At 43.4% G+C, this 16,966-nt stretch overlaps 1 protein-coding gene across 4 annotated transcripts in view; it reads right to left on the bottom strand.

The window, feature by feature from the left end:
• MGAT5 (alpha-1,6-mannosylglycoprotein 6-beta-N-acetylglucosaminyltransferase) overlaps positions 1–16,966 on the bottom strand; it is a 251,743-nt gene that overhangs the window by 5,551 nt on the left and 229,226 nt on the right. For 3 of the 4 annotated variants that reach the window (XM_043505031.1, XM_043505030.1, XM_043505032.1), the window contains one exon: positions 13,428–16,786. Coding sequence is in view for 1 of the 4 variants with exons in the window: in XM_043505033.1 (XP_043360968.1) it covers positions 2,327–2,425 (99 nt within the window). In the remaining 3 variants the exon portion in view is untranslated. Of the gene's footprint in view, positions 1–2,326; positions 2,426–13,427; positions 16,787–16,966 lie in introns of those variants that run through there. The other variant, XM_043505033.1, reaches the window with a different exon arrangement.

Below are 16,966 nucleotides of genomic sequence, written 5' to 3'. Positions count from 1 at the left end.
ATGCTTATCTGTGTCAGGTTTCAGAGTAGCAGCCGTGTTAGTCTGTATTCGCAAAAAGAAAAGGAGTACTTGTGGCACCTTAGAGACTAACAAATTTATTTGAGCATAAGCTTTCGTGAGCTACAGCTCACTTCATCGGATGCATCTGATGAAGTGAGCTGTAGCTCACGAAAGCTTATGCTCAAATAAATTTGTTAGTCTCTAAGGTGCCACAAGTACTCCTTTTCTTTTTGCTTATCTGTGTGTAAGTCTAGAATGTTCCCTACAAAACATTCTGTTCTCAAAACAGGTTTGAAGCAAAACCCCATATATAAACCTTAACAGACTGGATCCAGATGCACATTTCAGCCTGGATCTTCAGCTAATATCATCCAGTCCATCCCTAATGCCCATGGAATAAAAAGCACGATTACATTTGACATTTTTGTTGGCAGTAGCAGCAAAGGGGCCAAGGAATGAATGAGGATGGACCTCCTGGTAAGTGTTGAGAGACAATGGGCAAAGTGTGGAAGCTTGTCCTGCCATGTTTCACTTTCAGTTTTCAAGTCTCCTAGGATAGTGTATTGATTGGGAAACAAACTTGCTATTTCTTAAACTTCAATCACAAGATGCTGCCACTTGCTCTGCTCAACACTGCATCCTGCTGTGAACCGGCAACCCACTGATTGTGGGGCACACAGTACACCACCAGGTTAGTGATGGACAAACACAGGCATAACCAACTTGAGAGACCAACCAATTACATTAAGTCCACAGAGCCCCCAGGAGGTAGGTTTTAAGTAATTCCTTTGTTGAAGGCCTATCGCTTTTCTAAATCTGTTTAGCAAGTAAATAAAAAATGCTTCTTTTTCAGGGGTAATGACACTGCTATCCAAATCAGTGTCATTGCTTTGTGATCTTGTTTCGTAAAGGCACAGGCATTATAACATTAAATATCTCCCACATCAGAAGGATGCTACTCATTGTTTTAAGTCTATATTGAAAGTCATTAACCCTTTGCCTCACCACAACAAGCTATTGGGTATACCAGGCCAATTCAAAATAGGTAGCAAGTACATAAACTGCATTTACTGGGTCAGTGCCATGTGTGTGTCACACAGAAGCCCGAGTGAAACTGGATTGCACAGTGGGTCAGTAGGGAGATAGTGAGCGCACTATTATGGATGACAGCCAATAGCCTAGGGCGGTGAGCACCTGGCTAGCAGCCAGGTAAGACAGTACTAACACTGATTTGGACTTGATTCTGTCATCAGAACCCAGCTGCAAGCCCTACTGCAAGCCCGGCAGAAAGTCCACAGTTCAGCCAACCCACCACACCTTCAGAAATCATGAGTCAGACTCCAAAAAACCATGAGACTTAAAAAAAATTAATTGGGGGTATTTATTTGTCCTCTTTTTGAGACCTTTAGGTTTCATATTTCCAAGTTTTTCTCCTCAACCACAAGGACTGGCACTTAAAAAGAAAACAAAACAATGAAAGCTGGGATCTCAGAGTCACATGATTCCAGGAACTGAGGCTTTTAGCAAAATACCAGATATCATGACTCTCAGTAGCATCATGAGTGTGTATTTGGTGGACACAGAAGTAGAAACAGCCTTCACCTTCTGCTCAACTTAGCCAGCCTGGGAAGCTCCAAGCGTGCTGGGCTGTGCAGGGCTGGCAAAGGAAGGGGTAGGAGTAGGGCTCCTTGGTAGCTTCTGCCACTGGAATTCCTATGGAGCCCAAACTAGAAATTGAAGCTGACTATCCTGAGAAAGGATCTTTGTAGGGGACCTCCCTGCCTCTGTCTCAGCTGCCCCTGAAGACATAAACAGGCCATTTGCACTGCCCTGCTCCCAGGGGGTTGAATCAAATTCCACCATGTGTGACCTGTGATCAATTCACGTTTCAGTTTCTCCCCTCTGTAGAATGGGGATGATTCAAGGAGATGCCATGAGCATGTGTACTGGTATTACTTTGTTGATATGAAGTATTATTTGTTAATACCACAATCAGCAATGGCTGCTACTCGGAGGAGCCCCGAAGTCTGCAGAAACTCCTTCCCTACAGGATCTGGAGAAACCCTTTTTATTGCATTGGTGCATTTCTGTTTAGCACGAGGATTCTCTGGCACAGACGCACTGTCTGCTGAAATGCAGTAATGGCAGGCAGCGGACTGCAGGTGGACTGTGCCTCTCTCCAAGCATCTGAGTGATGGGACCAGAACACCACCAGTATGGTCAGTCAGAGCATCAGAAGCAACCAACTCCTAGCCCAGCCTGGAGCCTGCAAACTCTCCCTTCTCCAGAACATTGTGTCAGCAGCTCAATAATTTTTAATTTTTACCTGTTGCAGCAACTGCTTCAAATTAGTATCCAGTAGCAAGCGAGTCCCAGGTTTTTCACAGCAGAAAGACAGCACACAGCTCAGCAGGATTGGAGGCCTCTGTAGGACAAACAACAGGAGGTGTAGTTCATGCCTATATGTATGAGGCCTCTACAGTGCCTGCCCGCTGAACTATGCCTGTTTAAATCAGTGCAATTAGCACGTGATTTGCAGTAGCATATTGAACCCCGCCCCAAGAGTTTAATACAAAACCTGTTTAACTCAAAGATAAATCAAATTAGCAAATTCAGGAATTCGACATAAGGAAAAACAATGACGGGCTTAAAGGTTTAATGCACTTGGACGACTCAGCCTGAATTGCAATGCCCTCCCATGGAGGAGAACGGATGGAGCTCAGAGTCACCTCTTTAGTCCTGACCCACAGAAATGACAACCATGTCAGAGTTCAGGGTGAGGCTTTTGGGAGCTGCAGGCAGGGAGGACTTGGTGGAGGGATCTACACCTGGTTGGATGAGACTTTACTGAAACCAGGCCTATAGGTGAAACTGCTGGTGCAGGAGGGGGCAGAGAAGGAGATCTGTCCTACGTCTGCTCCCTCTATTATTTTCAGTACAGCAGCAAGATGTGTATTTCCATGCCAGGTCCCACCTTACACACATTTTTTTCTTATGTGGTTGCACCTCTGCCCATCTAACTGACATCATATCCTGTTTGAAACTACCCACCATTTCACAAAAGCCTTCCCATAATGTGAAAAGCTGAACAGTTAGGGAATGAGGTGTGAAAGAGTTAAAATCATTTCCCAATCTAGCCAAATCAAGGGATGAGCAGTGTATACTGTTGTATTGCTCTCAAGGGCCAAAGGAGTGAAAGGTTTTAGAAAACCCTTTCACTGCCCAGTACTGAAACAGTATTATAAAGGTTCAGGATTTTTCTGGTTTGTGTGGTTTCTTGGCAAACACCCAGGGTTCTAAAATTGGAAGTTTATTGATCAAAACACAACAAAGAACTAGAAATCAAAACAAGAAAAAGCTGAAATTGAGTAATTATGCATAACAATCAAAACATATTAAAGTCTCTCTCCTTTTGGAGGCAAAATATCAGTCTCATCTTACCAACAACCCTTCTTTGATGAAAAGGAAAGGGTTAATTTTATTCCCAGTCCCCATGTGAAGGGTATTCACTTTTCCTGTTTTTTTACAAACACACAGACACAAGGTGGAGGAGAGACAGGATAGAAAAAGGTGGGGGAAAATACAGCTTTTGTTGATGATGTTCATGATTGACCAGCCACCCAGTTTTTCAAGAATGGATACCTTAGGCTGGCAGATCAGTCACACTACCAGTTGCTCTGGACTCTGGCTCACATTTTGGTCAGAATATCCTCTGGTTAGCTCCGTTCTCCTCAAACAGGGCAGGGCTGGATGGCCTGTCATCTCACTGGGCTGGTGCACACAATACAGTTGATTTCAGGATCCAGTGAACAACCGATAAGAGAGAGAGCGCGAGTGAGCGCGCGGAAAGGAGGGAGAAGGCAGAAAGTAACACAGAACAGGATTTTACATGCATCTGACTGGAGCCTCTGCAGTGCTGACATCAGATATCCCCACTGATGGCTGAGGACTGGATGTCATGATAACTTTTAGGACTCACAGGGGAAGAGCAAAGGTCCTTTAACAGGAGCAAGGCCAGATGTCTTCCCCGAGGAAAGAAAATCCTTCAGTCTGGTCTGCTCCTTCTGTGCTAGGGTTGGGGAAGGTGAGATGAGAATTTTTTTCCCAAGTCTCCTTTTAAGAATTCCCAAAAGGGACTTTGGGGTGGATAGTGTGCAGCATACTTCATCTCCTGCTCATTTTGTTCACCAATTAAACTCACTTCCGTAAGGCCAACCTGGGCATAAAATCATAGACTATTAGGGCTGGAAGAGACCTCAGGACGTCATCTAGTCCAACCCCCTGCTCAAAGTAGGACCAACCCCAGCTAAATCATCTCAGCCAGGGCTTTGTTAAGTTGGGTCTTAAAAACCTCTAAGGATGGAGATTTCACCACCTCCCTAGGTAACCCATTCCAGTGTTTCACCAACCTCCTAGTGAAATAGTGGTTCCTAATATCCAATCTAAACCTCCCCGCACCCCACTGCAACTTGAGACCATTGCTCCTTGTTCTGACTGACAACACCCAAGCTCCATTCTCTTGGAACCCCCTTCAGTTGAAGGCTGCTATCAAATCCCCCCTCACTCTTCTCTTCTGCAGACTAAACGAGCCCAGTTCCCTGAGCTTCTCCTCGTAAGTCATGTGCCCCAGCCCCCTGATCATTGTCATTGCTCTCCTCTGGACTCTCTCCTATTTGTCCACATCCTTTCTGTAGAGGGTTGCCCAAAACTGGATGCAATACTCCAGATGAGGCCTCACCAGTGCCAAATAGAGGGGAATAATCACTTTCCTTGATCTGCTGGCAATGTTCCTACTAATGGAGCCCAAAATGCCTTTAGCCTTCTTGGCAACAAGGGCACACTGTTGACTCATATCCAGCTTCTCATCCACTGTAATCCACAGGTCTTTTTCTGCAGAACTGCTGCTTAGCCAGTCGGTCCCCAGCCTGTAGCTGTGCATGGGATTCTTTCGTCCTAAGTGCAGGACTCTGTACTTTTCCTTGTTGAACCTCATCAGATTGTTTTTGGCCCAATCTTCCAATTTGTTTAGGTCACTCTGGATCCTATCCCTACCCTCTAATGTATCTACCTTTCCCCGCAGCTTAGTGTCATCTGCGAACTTGCTGAGGGTGCTATCCATCCCATCATCCAGATCATTAATAAAGACGCTGAACAAAATCAGCCCCAGGACCGACCCCTGGGTTACTCTGGTTGCCAACTAGATATTGAGCTGTTGATCACTACCCACTGAGCCCGACAATCTAGCCAGCCTTCTATCCACCTTATAGTCCATTCATCCAATCCGTACTTCTTTAACTTGCTGGCAAGAACACCGTGGGACACCGTATCAAAAGCATAGGTAACTTTGTTCCTACATTTTCTTATTTATAAAATCCAACCTCAACATCGTCCTTGAGACTTATCAAGTAGGCCTTTTGTGCTTGGACTAATTCAATTTCTCTGCCTGGTTCTCTTGCACCTGCTTGTAACATTCACTATTGAAAACAACTTGACCTACTTTTCATGGTTCCCAAGCAGGCAAAATAAGGCCCTATTGTCACCACACTAACAACAGTTCAATTTGATGCTAACAGACATTTTAGTGCTTTGGCACCTAGATACATTGGTGGGCAATAAAACCACAGATTAGTTTTGCATCTGTTTTAATCCTGAATGATGGGATGCATGCTAAGGAGACCAAGAAAGAGGGGTAACAGCATGAATACACACATGCTTTACTTCCCTGAAATGGAAACAGTTCTGTGGCATGGAAGAAAGGGCCTCTGAGGAGCAGGGCCAGGCATCTGCAGCAGAAAAAGATCATCATGTGTGTTCAGATGGCCATGACAAACTAAACTATTTAATGTAACTAATGGATCAAACATACAGCTGAGATTCTGAAGCCAGATGGAAGGCAAGATGACAACTTGCAGGCATCATGCAATTTCTTCTTGTGTTCACCACTTTACATTTGTTTTTTAAATACAAATACTAAATATTTGGGAAAGTTTGAATACAATGTTACTAGTCAGTGTAAAAACATGGGGAAACAGACACCCAGAAATTGATATCAGAACTTGGGTATGAGTAGTTATAGGATTTTACAGTGTTATATAGGATTTGTCAAAACAGAGGAGAAGTGGGTTAGGTACAAGTAAGAGGAGGATACTTACCTGTAACTGGAGGTTCTAAAAGATGCATGGTCCCTATTGGTATTCTAAACACGGGTGTGCATGCGTGCCATGTGCTGGAAGCATCCAGAAGCAGTGTCTGTTGACACACACTGGTATCTTACATTGTCACGTGGTCCAGGCCAAGTTATAAGAGGCTGTGCAGGACAATGCATCCTCAGTCAGCCTCTTACCACTGACTTGGCAGTTTGCAGCAGAGGGGATGGTGGGCAAGTACTGGAATACAAATAGGGACCATACATCTCAAAGAACCTCCAGCTACAGGTAAGTAACCTCCCTTTTCTTCTTCTTCGAGTGATGGTCCCTATCTGTATTCCAAATGCGGGTGAGTACGGAGCAGTGATCAGCTTGGAGGTGGATGCCAGGACGCGATGGGCAAGGCCTGCTGCAGGATGACACATCCCATGGCTGCCCACTGGTTGATGGTGTAGTGAAACTGTGGATGGAGCGCCATGTTGCTGCATGGCAGTTCTCGTGCCACGGGACATTTGCCAGGGACATGTCAAATTGGGCCTTCTGTTGCTGCCGAGGCGTGGTGGTAGCCGATGGTCGTGAGCGCTGGGATCGGGGGCGCCAACAGTTGGTTGGGTTTGTATGGTGGGTAGGGGTGCAGGAGTTTACTGGTGGTAGGGGGCCAGAGTATAAATCCTGAGGGACCAGAGGGTCGCCCTCAAGGCTTCTAGGCAGTGTAGAATGTCATCCATTTTAGTGGAGAACAACTTGTCCTTGTCAAAGGGGAGGTCCTGGATGGTGGATTGGACTCCCTGGGAAGCCCAGACGATTGAGGTCATGCTTTCTGCCTCAACACCATTCCTGCAGGAGGTTGTGTCCACAGCACCTACTGCAGCTTGGAGGCTGACCTTGGCCATTAGACAGCATCAGGCCAGCAGGGCTAGGAACTGCTGTTTGTCTTGTGGGATGTCCTCCAAGAACTCTGCCAGCTTGGCATAATTAATTATTAAAATAATAGTTCACCGGCAGAGCCTAGTAGTTAGAGATGCAGAATTGCAGGGCTGCGCAGGAGTACAGTTTACGGCCCAGGAGGTCCAGATGCTTCACTGCCTTATCCGGAGGAATGGAGGTAGAGGAGTGCTGGAGTGTCTGTTCCGTGGCCGAATGTACTACCAGAGAGGCTGGGGTGGGGTGGGGCGGGAAAACAAAGTCAGCCCTGTTAGCCGGCACAAAGTACCTGTATACCACCCTCTTGGGTGTAAGGGCACAGGATGCCCGCATGTGTCACACTGTTTGTGCGGGTTGCATGATGGCCTGTACCGGTTCGAGCTCTGGGTCCTCTTCCAGGTCCAAGTCAATCAGGCCCAGTGGAGGGGCTTGGATGGGATGGTGTTAGGCCACTAACAGGTACAGCTGGTGATAAGGGTCCCACAGGACCCATTGGTGCCACGAGACCAGGTCCTGTTGGTACTTTGGGTCCCAAGAATATGGGTACCACTCTGCCAGGACCAGAGCATAGTGCATTTGGTGAGATGGGCATGCCCAGGAGTCCGAGCTACACCGGGAGACCTGGAAGAAGGATGGCTCTTCCGCCGAGAAACCCTCCGAGTTTGAAGAAGCCTCCAGAAGTGGTGGAACTGTTGGTATGCGTGGTACCGTGACCGATGGAGGCAGGTCTAAAGGGAGGAGGAGTGATGCATCCACCGGTGTAGGAGGCCATGGAGCCAAGAGAAGTGGCGAGGGAGGGTACAGCAGTTCTAGGTGGGTGAGGGAGACCAGCAGTTCTGTCTGTCCCGATGTCCAGGGCACATCCAGTTGTCCGCCAAACCGATGGGTACACAGAGCAGAGCCTGGAGAATCCTGCCATGGCTGAAGAGCACACACCAGAGCACTATCTCAACCCTCCATCATCATTGGGACCAGTGGTGCTGGTGGGTGTCTCTTCCAATTAGCCTTAGCCCCTGTCTTAGAGGGTGGCACAGCAGGGTCATTGCACAAGGTCTTGCTTGTCTGGGCCCAGCTCGGGGAGGGAATGCAGTGTGTTGCAGCGGTCTGACCCAGGGACCTGCTCCAGTGTTTGTGGGAGCGCTTGCAGCACTCCTGGTTTGCCTTCTCATGTCTCAGCAGTGCCGGTGGATCTGGGCGAGAGGCCGGGGACAGAGCACTCACCGCTGGTAAAGGACAGTGCACCGTCAGTACCAACAGTCCAGGATCGGACTCCGCATAAGGCTGGAGCGCCTCCGCCATGAGGAACTTGTCGAGGCACAGGAGATGAGCTTTGTGGGTCCTTGTTGGAAAAGTCTTGCAGATATTGCAGCAGGCCCAGGCAGTACAGACGAGTGTGCTCGTCGCTCATGGAGAACGAATAAGGGCATGAGGCAGTTTTTAAACCCCAGAAGGTGGGGCATAAGCCTCCAAGTTGGTTTGGGAAGGCCCTGTACGGGGCTAGTAAGTACACTAATTAATTACTCTATTTACAGGACTAAACTGAAAGAAGCAGAACTAGCTATATATAAACAGACAGTTGTTTTTGTAGAAACTACGAGCATGTGAAGAGATCATTCTGACTCTGACCATGTGATAAGGAACTGAAGGTGCATCGTCCCACATGGCCTCTTAAAACCTCTCCTGGAACGTGTAGTAACATAAGATGATCACGTGGGTCAATGGACACTGCTGTTTAAAATCTTCCAGCTCCGGCGCATGATGCGCATGCACACCCACGTTTTGAATACATCAAGGGACCATGACTCGAAGAAGAATCCATATTTGCCTTTTACTTCTGTACTACTTTTTGATTTCAAAAGAGCAAATTTAAAAAAATTAAGGAAATTAGTTAGGGAAGTGGATTGGACTGAAGAACTTGTGGATCTAAAGGCAGAGGAGGCCTGGAATTACTTCAAGTCAAAGTTGCAGAAACTATCAGAAGCCTGCATCCCAAGAAAGGGGAAATAATTCATAGGCAGGAGCTGTAGAACAAGCTGGATGAGCAAGCATCTCAGAGATGTGATTAAGAAAAAGCAGAAAGCCTACAAGGAGTGGAAGATGGGAGGGATTAGCAAGGAAAGCTACCTTATTGAGGTCAGAACATGTAGGGATAAAATGAGAAAGGCCATAAGCCATGTAGAGTTGGACCTTGCAAAGGGAATTTAACAGTAAAAGGTTCTATAGCCATATAAATAAGAAGAAAACAAAGAAAGAAGAAGTGGGACCGCTAAACACTGAGGATGGAGTGGAGGTTAAGGATAATCTAGACATGGCCCAATATCTAAACAAATCCTTTGCCTCAGTCTTTAATGAGGCTAATGAGGAGCTTAGGGATAATGGTAGGATGACAAATGGGAAGGAGGATATGGAGGTAGATATTACCACATCCAAGGTAGAAGCCAACTTGAACAGCTTAATGGGACTAAATCGGGGGGCCCAGATACTCTTCATCCAAGAATATTAAAGGAACTGGCACATGAAATTGCAAGCCCATTAGCAAAAATTTTTAATGAATCTGTAAACTCAGGGGTTGTACTGTACGACTGGAGAATTGCAAACATAGTTCCTATTTTTAAGAAAGGAAAAAAAGTGACCCAGCTACAGGCCTGTTAGTTTGACATCTGTAGTATGCAAGGTCTTAGGAAAAATTTTGAAGGAGAAAGTAGTTAAGGACATTTAGGTCAATGGTAATTGGGACAAAATACAACATGGTTTTACAAAAGGAAGATCGTGTCAAACCAACCTGATCTCCTTCTTTGAGGAAGTTAACATATTTTTTAGATAAAGGAAAGGCAGTGGATGTAATTTACCTCAATTTCAGCAAGGCATTTGATACGGTTCCACATGGGGAATGATTAGCTAAATTGGAAAAGATGGGGATCAATATGAAAATTGAAAGGTGGATAAGGAACTGGTTAAAGGGGAGACTACAATGGGTCACACTGAAAGGTGAACTGTCAGGCTGGAAGGAGGTTACTAGTGGAGTTCCTCAGGGATCGGTTTTGGGACCAATCTTATTTAATCTTTTTATTACTGACCTTGGCACAAAAAGAGGGAATGTGCTAATAAAGTTTGTGGATGACACAAAGCTGGGAGGTATTGCCAATACAGAGAAGGACCGGGATATCACACAGGAAGATCTGGATGACGTTGTAAACTGGAGTAATAGTAATAGGATGAAATTTAATAGTGAAAAGTGCAAGGTCATGCATTTAGAGATTAATAACAAGAATTTTTGTTATAAGCTGGGGATGTGTCACTTGGAAGTAACAAAGGAGGAGAATGACCTCGGAGTATTGGTTGATCACAGGATGACTAGGAGCCGCCAATGTGATATGGCCGTGAAAAAAGCTAATGCGATCTTGGGATGCATCAGGCGAAGTATTTTCAGTAGAGATAAGGAGGTGTTAGTACCATTATACAAGGCACTTATGAGACCTCATCTGGAATATTGTGTGCAGTTCTGGTCTCCCAGGTTTAAGAAAGATGAATTCAAACTGGAACAGGTACAGAGAAGGGCTACTATGATGATCTGAGGAATGGAAAACCTGTCTTATGAAAGGAGACTCAAAGAGCGTGGCTTGTTTAGCCTAACCAAAAGAAGGCTGAGAGGAGATATGATTGCTCTCTATAAATATATCAGAGAGATAAATACCACGGAGGGAGAAGAATTATTTAAGCTCAGTACCAATGTGGACACAAGAACAAATGGATATAAACTGACCATCGGGAAGTTTAGACTTGAAATTAGACGAAGGTTTCTAACCGTCGGAGGAGTGAAGTCCTGGAACAGCCTTCCAAGCGAAGCAGTGGGGGTAAAAGACATTTCTGGCTTCAAGACTAAGCATGATAAGTTTATGGAAGGGATAATATGATTGGATAGCCTAATTTGGGCAATTAATTAATTGATCTTCAACTATTAGTGATAGATATGCCCAATAGCCTGTGATAGGATGTTAGATGGGGTGGAATCTGAGTTACAACAAAGAACTCTTTCCTGGGTATCTGGCTGGTGAGTCTTGCTCACATGCTCAGGGTTTAGCTGATCGCCAAATTTGGGGTTGGGAAGGAATTTTCCTCCAGGGCAGATTGGCAGAGGCCCTTGGGGTTTTTCGCCTTCCTCTGCAGAGTGGGGCATGGGTCACTTGCTGGAGGATTCTCTGCACCTTGAGGTCTTTAAACCACGATTTGAGGACTTCAATAGCTCAGACATAGGTTAGAGGTTTGTTGCAGGAGTGGATGGGCGAGATTCTGTGGCCTGCGTTGTGCAGGAGGTCAGACTAGATGATCATAATGGTCCCTTCTGACCTTAAAGTCTACGATTCTATGATATTTTCATTTCCAGTTAATTTTTGTACAGACACAAAAATCAAAATTCAAAAGAAAAATGTAATGGTAATAAAATGAGAGATTTCTTTTTTATATTACTTGAAAATAAGCAAATTACAGTTGTTTATAATTTATTAGTACTGATCACATATGTGGGAAGTTTTACAACAGTAAACATAATATTGACAAAAGTAAGCTGGTCTTCATTGTATTTGTAAGCAGCTTTTACTTTCACATTTTAGCGCTGCCAAAAAGGTTAGCACTCCCAGAGAGAATCCTGTTGTCCCCACCCAATGTACAGGGACAAACAGCAACAGAGAGATCTAGAAAGCACCTCCCCCAGCCTCCCCAAAGTACATTAAATCCCTCCTCAAAACCTACCTCTTCTCTGAGGCCTACACATTCAGATAACATACCTTCCTGCATACCCATGTCTACAATCTAATTAAAGTTATTCTTGGTCTCCCTCAGTGCATGTTGTTGGATTTTGCCTATAACTATAAACTCCTTGATAGATTAAAGGCAGAGGCTTGGCAGATCAGATTTGAAGGTACTCGTGGCCTCATGGAAAGTGGCCTGGGAACAAGAGTGAAAGAGGGAAGCAAAGCATAAGGTCAGGTGTGCAGTTTCAGCAGGCAGAGTGAAGAGAACAAAATAGGGCTAGCGAAAAGAGAGCAGAGAAGAAGGGATAGGCTAAGTTGCAAAGGGCCTTGACCATGCAACAAGAGCTAAGAAGAAATGGAGTTGGCAGTCTCATTACAGTCCCCAAAGACAAACATCTGCACCCCCCAGAAGCCATCATGGAAATTGATCCTAATTGGAAAATTTGTTGCTGACTTCAGCAGGGACACCAAGAAATGAAAGGGAATGGAGAGTGAACTACCCTCTCAGCAGAAGGGTAACAGCTGAGGTACATTGACAGGGTAGCGTAAGAAGTTTGTGCAGTAGAGATTTGGTGCTGTGCCAGTTTCTGGATGGAGGACTTCAGTCTCCAGAGTGCTCAATCTGGCACCTATCATCTGTGGTAAATTCACACTCCAAATCTCTTTAAACATACAACAAGCAGCCTACTAGTGATGTCTCATAACATTATGCAGGAAATTAGACAGAAGGGGCTAGACCCCATCTGGTGTAAACTGATTTAACTCCATTGATGTCAAATGGAGATATGATAGTTTAAACCAGGTGAGCATGTTGCCTAAAGTTTCAAGCTTGGTCACTTGTTCCGTAGAGTGGTAGGAGTGAGAAAGTTGCAAAAGAAAATTTGTAGAATGCTCACAAGCTCTTTGAGATCTGAAATGTAAATACATAGAAAGTCTCCTTAAAATAAGGTGGCATTTGACCCAAGAGATCATAGCTCTTCTTCTCGAGTTACTTGGTTTATTGTGCCAGTGAATGCCTGCCATATTAGTCTCTTAAAGCCGTAGCAACTCCACTGCACTGTTCCCTCTAAGCTGCGAGTGTGTGCGCACGCACATAGATCCTAAACCCCATGCACACAGCGAAATACCACAAGCACAAAAATTTGCACAGAAGCACAACAATTTGCACAGAAGCAATTTTTTGCGCACATGGCCTGTCAAAAATTAGAGGGAACATTGCTCCACTGCCACATTTGTGTAATAAAAATCCTTCAAGAATCTGAGGACATTCAGCTACTGATGTGCTTTCCTCAAATGAAATCTCATCTTTCCAATTTGTATTTTTAGCTTGTTTTGCTAAATTTTGGTAAATTAAAAATACCAGATTTTATACCCCCGCACCCCAACAAATATCTCATGTAAAGAACTGGTTCCCTAGCTGTCTTATCTGCCAGGATCCATTTAGACAGAATTCTTTACTGTTGTTTAATCACCTTTGAATGAATAGAGGGTTTCATGACAGAAATATGGGCAGCCCACTAACTGTTGCAATTCAAATCACATTGCTGTGATCCTTGCAAAACTGCAGCTGGTGGAATTCCCATTTAAACACATATACAATCACAAATCCAAATCACACAAGAAAAAGTTTATTGAAAAATAAAGTTCTCCCTAGTTCTCTCTACAACACCAAAAACAAAGTGTAGTTCTATGCCATTAAAATACACATTCAGACATTTACATATTTTTAAAGAATTTCATTCTAATGAATTTCAATAATTTGACAATATGTTACCAGCCATTGCAACTTGTACTATGTGAATCAAACCGCTTGAACCTAATATAGTGGAACACAACCATTCAGAAAAGCAAAGAACTAAATTTCAAGAGATAGTTAAAAACAAAAACAAATAATGTGAGCCTGACCCTGAAGTTCTTGTGTACATGTAAATCTCCCACTGACTTCAAAATTTTCTGAGAGAAAAAACAGCAGAATTAGGCCTTTCAAAATACTTCATTATAATTTTTAAATTTTCTTGAATTTTCTTCCAGGTAACATTTCTGACCCTAGTAATTTCCTTTTCCATTTGGCAAATACTGCATTTCCTTGTTCCTCCCTGTATTTATCAGGGAGAACAAACCAAGGTGGTTACTTTCTTTTACAGTCTCCAGCATCAATAATTACAGCAAAAAATTTGTTAATGAATGCAGCAAATTCATTCCTACTGAACCCTACTGAAGTAATGGAGTGGTAGCAGGGATGAATTTGTCCCATGTGTTTTGTGCTCTTATGAGGCTTGATCTCAAGGTGCTGCACACTCTGTCCTGATCTTGCAGAGTATTTAACATTTAGCAAATGGATAGGCCCAATCCACTCAATGAGGCTATTCACTTGCTTAAAACTTTGTTGGATCAGGACCAGTGTCTAGAACCTTGAAAGACTGAACCCTTAATGCACAGCCAGGGGAGGGTTAAAGTGGATTTGGCCCTATGCTTTCTAACAGTGACACAAGAGAGTTAGTACTTCCGGTGTGATGCAAACATCTCCTATCACAGCAGTCAATGGAAACATTGCCATTAACTTCAGTCGGAACAGGAAGGAGTCCATAATATTGCAATGCTGCAACATGCACCCTTATGATCCTAAAGAACTTGTGCACATGAGTAGCTTTACTCACATGGGTAGTCCAGTTTAATGCTGTTGGACACACAGTGTCAGTCTAGACCACCCATAGTATTAATCTCTCCTGCAGACAGCAGACAGAAAGCCATTACAGATTTTATAGCAAGTGGATCTTTAAAGCAGGTTCTGTATTTGGAATGTTGAGGTTATTCCAATTTTATTACAATTTAAAGCAGAGCAAATACTGGGTCTTAACTATTTGACAATGTTACATTAATTAAATTAATGTTGAGTTCTTGAAGGGTGAGAGTGGGTCTGCCGACTCAAAATAGTATTGCTGTTTTTAACAGTATTAACATAAAAGGACTTAAAATAAAATTAAGCCATGTACAATTATAAATAAGAGGTTTGTGGTGGCTGAACTGTGTTAAGACATTTATCTCTGTGAACAAGGATAGGATTGATAACTCAATGGGAGACAGCCAAGCTTCAGCCATTTGCATTTGCTATACATTTCCTACAGTCTGCACTCATGCTCAGGAGCCAGTTTGCTGAACTTGTTGACACATTCTTATTCTATTAGATAGCGTTATACTGAAAAGTTTCGAACAAACTGAAAAAATAGTTTTCTATAAAGAAGTTTAAAAATATGAAGGAAAAGATTTGTTTCAATAATCGATTTTAAAGCAATATATTTAAATATTGGATTTACAGTAACAGCAATACATTTATTTAAAGGCTTCCTGAGCCTTCCCTGTTCTTGTTCCAAGCAGACTGATGCCAATTGAAAATCTCATTGATTGGATCCACCCCAAAGACAGTGGGACAAAGGAGAACTAGAAGTGGATGTAGCTCTGATAATCAAGAGATAAAAGTGAAGTGGCTGTGGCCCAAATATCAGAAAGCAGTGGCCATGCCAACAAAACTAGTACATCTGAATAAAATCAGAGCTACAGCAACAACTCATCACTCAATTCCCACTTAAGATTGTCATACTAGGAATCTGTCATCTGTGTTTTTATTTAGAAACTGAAACACACCCACACACCTGGTGAATGGATATTTAAACAAAACTTCAACCTATTTAAAATATTACATACATTTTTTAAATAAATGAGGTGTCACGGTAGAAAGATGCATCATAGCAGCAGTGAACTATTCAGAACCATTTATGACTGATAATGCACAAGAGAGCCTATCATTGATAAATTGTGCAACCTTTATCCCATTAGAATCAAACTGTTAATCCTGTTAATCAAACTGTGCCTCCTGTTTACTAAAGGGACTAGCTACTTTCTTAATTTGAAGAAGAAAGAATGGATGGGGTGGATGCAAAGACTACCAGTATCTGATCCAGCCTCCTTTCAAGTCCTTTTTACCATTGACTTTGATGGAAACAGAATCTGGCCCTAAATGCACTGTGAGCCAGACATACTTGAGAAAGCAATTTGGGCTTGTATACATTAAAAACACAATTCTAAGCTTCAAAATCATCTATATCACTTTGGTAAGTCAGCCATGTAAAGGGGTAGGGCACACTAGCCATTATGTTGCACCGTACTGTGCATTTTCAAAGTGGAGTACAAGCTAAAGTCCTCACACCACCAGGCTGAGATACGCAAGCACGATAAGTATTAGAACTGTATTGTACAGAGGGAAAAGAAACAGGTTAATGACCCAATTTTCCATTTGAAGTCAATGGAAGCTGTAGGGACTAAGTAGCTTTGAAAAAAAAAATCAGGCAATAAATTACTTACAAAATGACGCAGAAGTCAGTGATGGAGCTGCAACTGGAAGCTAGGAGTTCCTGGCCCCCACTTCCAAGGTCAGTCCAGTAGATCATGCTACTTTCTCACTGAAATTTTATCATAAGCTATTCAAAATCTCCTTTTCCTGCAGGAAAGACAAACATTTCTAAATCGCCAAGAGCCTGCCAGGTGCTGAGTACCCTGAGTTCCCTCTCAATTATGGACTCTAATTGCATAAAAAGATACCCATGTAAAGCAAATGATTGTATTCTGGCTAGTAGTGCCAGCAAATGAACAAAATATTTTCAGGCACCCAGACTCAAGTCTATCTTATATATCCCCATTACTGAAGTATCTGAGTGTCTCACAATCTTTAATGTGTCTCTTCCATTTCCTTGACAAACTCACATTTGGCAATTTTGTGGGGCATAGTGGATCTATTTTGCTCCAAGGTCATTAAACAATAGAGCTATGTTTAAATATTGGATCCCAATGCACTACCTTCCCATCAGACCAAACATATTCAACAAAGGATATTACATTTACAATGACAGGTTTCAGAGTAGCAGCCGTGTTAGTCTGTATTCGCAAAAAGAAAAGGAGTACTTGTGGCACCTTAGAGACTAACAAATTTATTAGAGCATAAGCTTTCGTGAGCTACAGCTCACTTCATCGGATGAAGTGAGCTGTAGCTCACGAAAGCTTATGCTCTAATAAATTTGTTAGACTCTAAGGTGCCACAAGTACTCCTTTTCTTTTTACATTTACAATGGGTTTCAGAGTAGCAACCGTGTT

Source organism: Dermochelys coriacea, chromosome 11 (genome assembly GCF_009764565.3).
Source record: "Dermochelys coriacea isolate rDerCor1 chromosome 11, rDerCor1.pri.v4, whole genome shotgun sequence".
NCBI classification, from domain to species: Eukaryota; Metazoa; Chordata; order Testudines; family Dermochelyidae; genus Dermochelys; species Dermochelys coriacea.
Note: the sequence above shows the minus strand (reverse complement) of the source record. Positions and strands in the feature narration are given on the sequence as shown.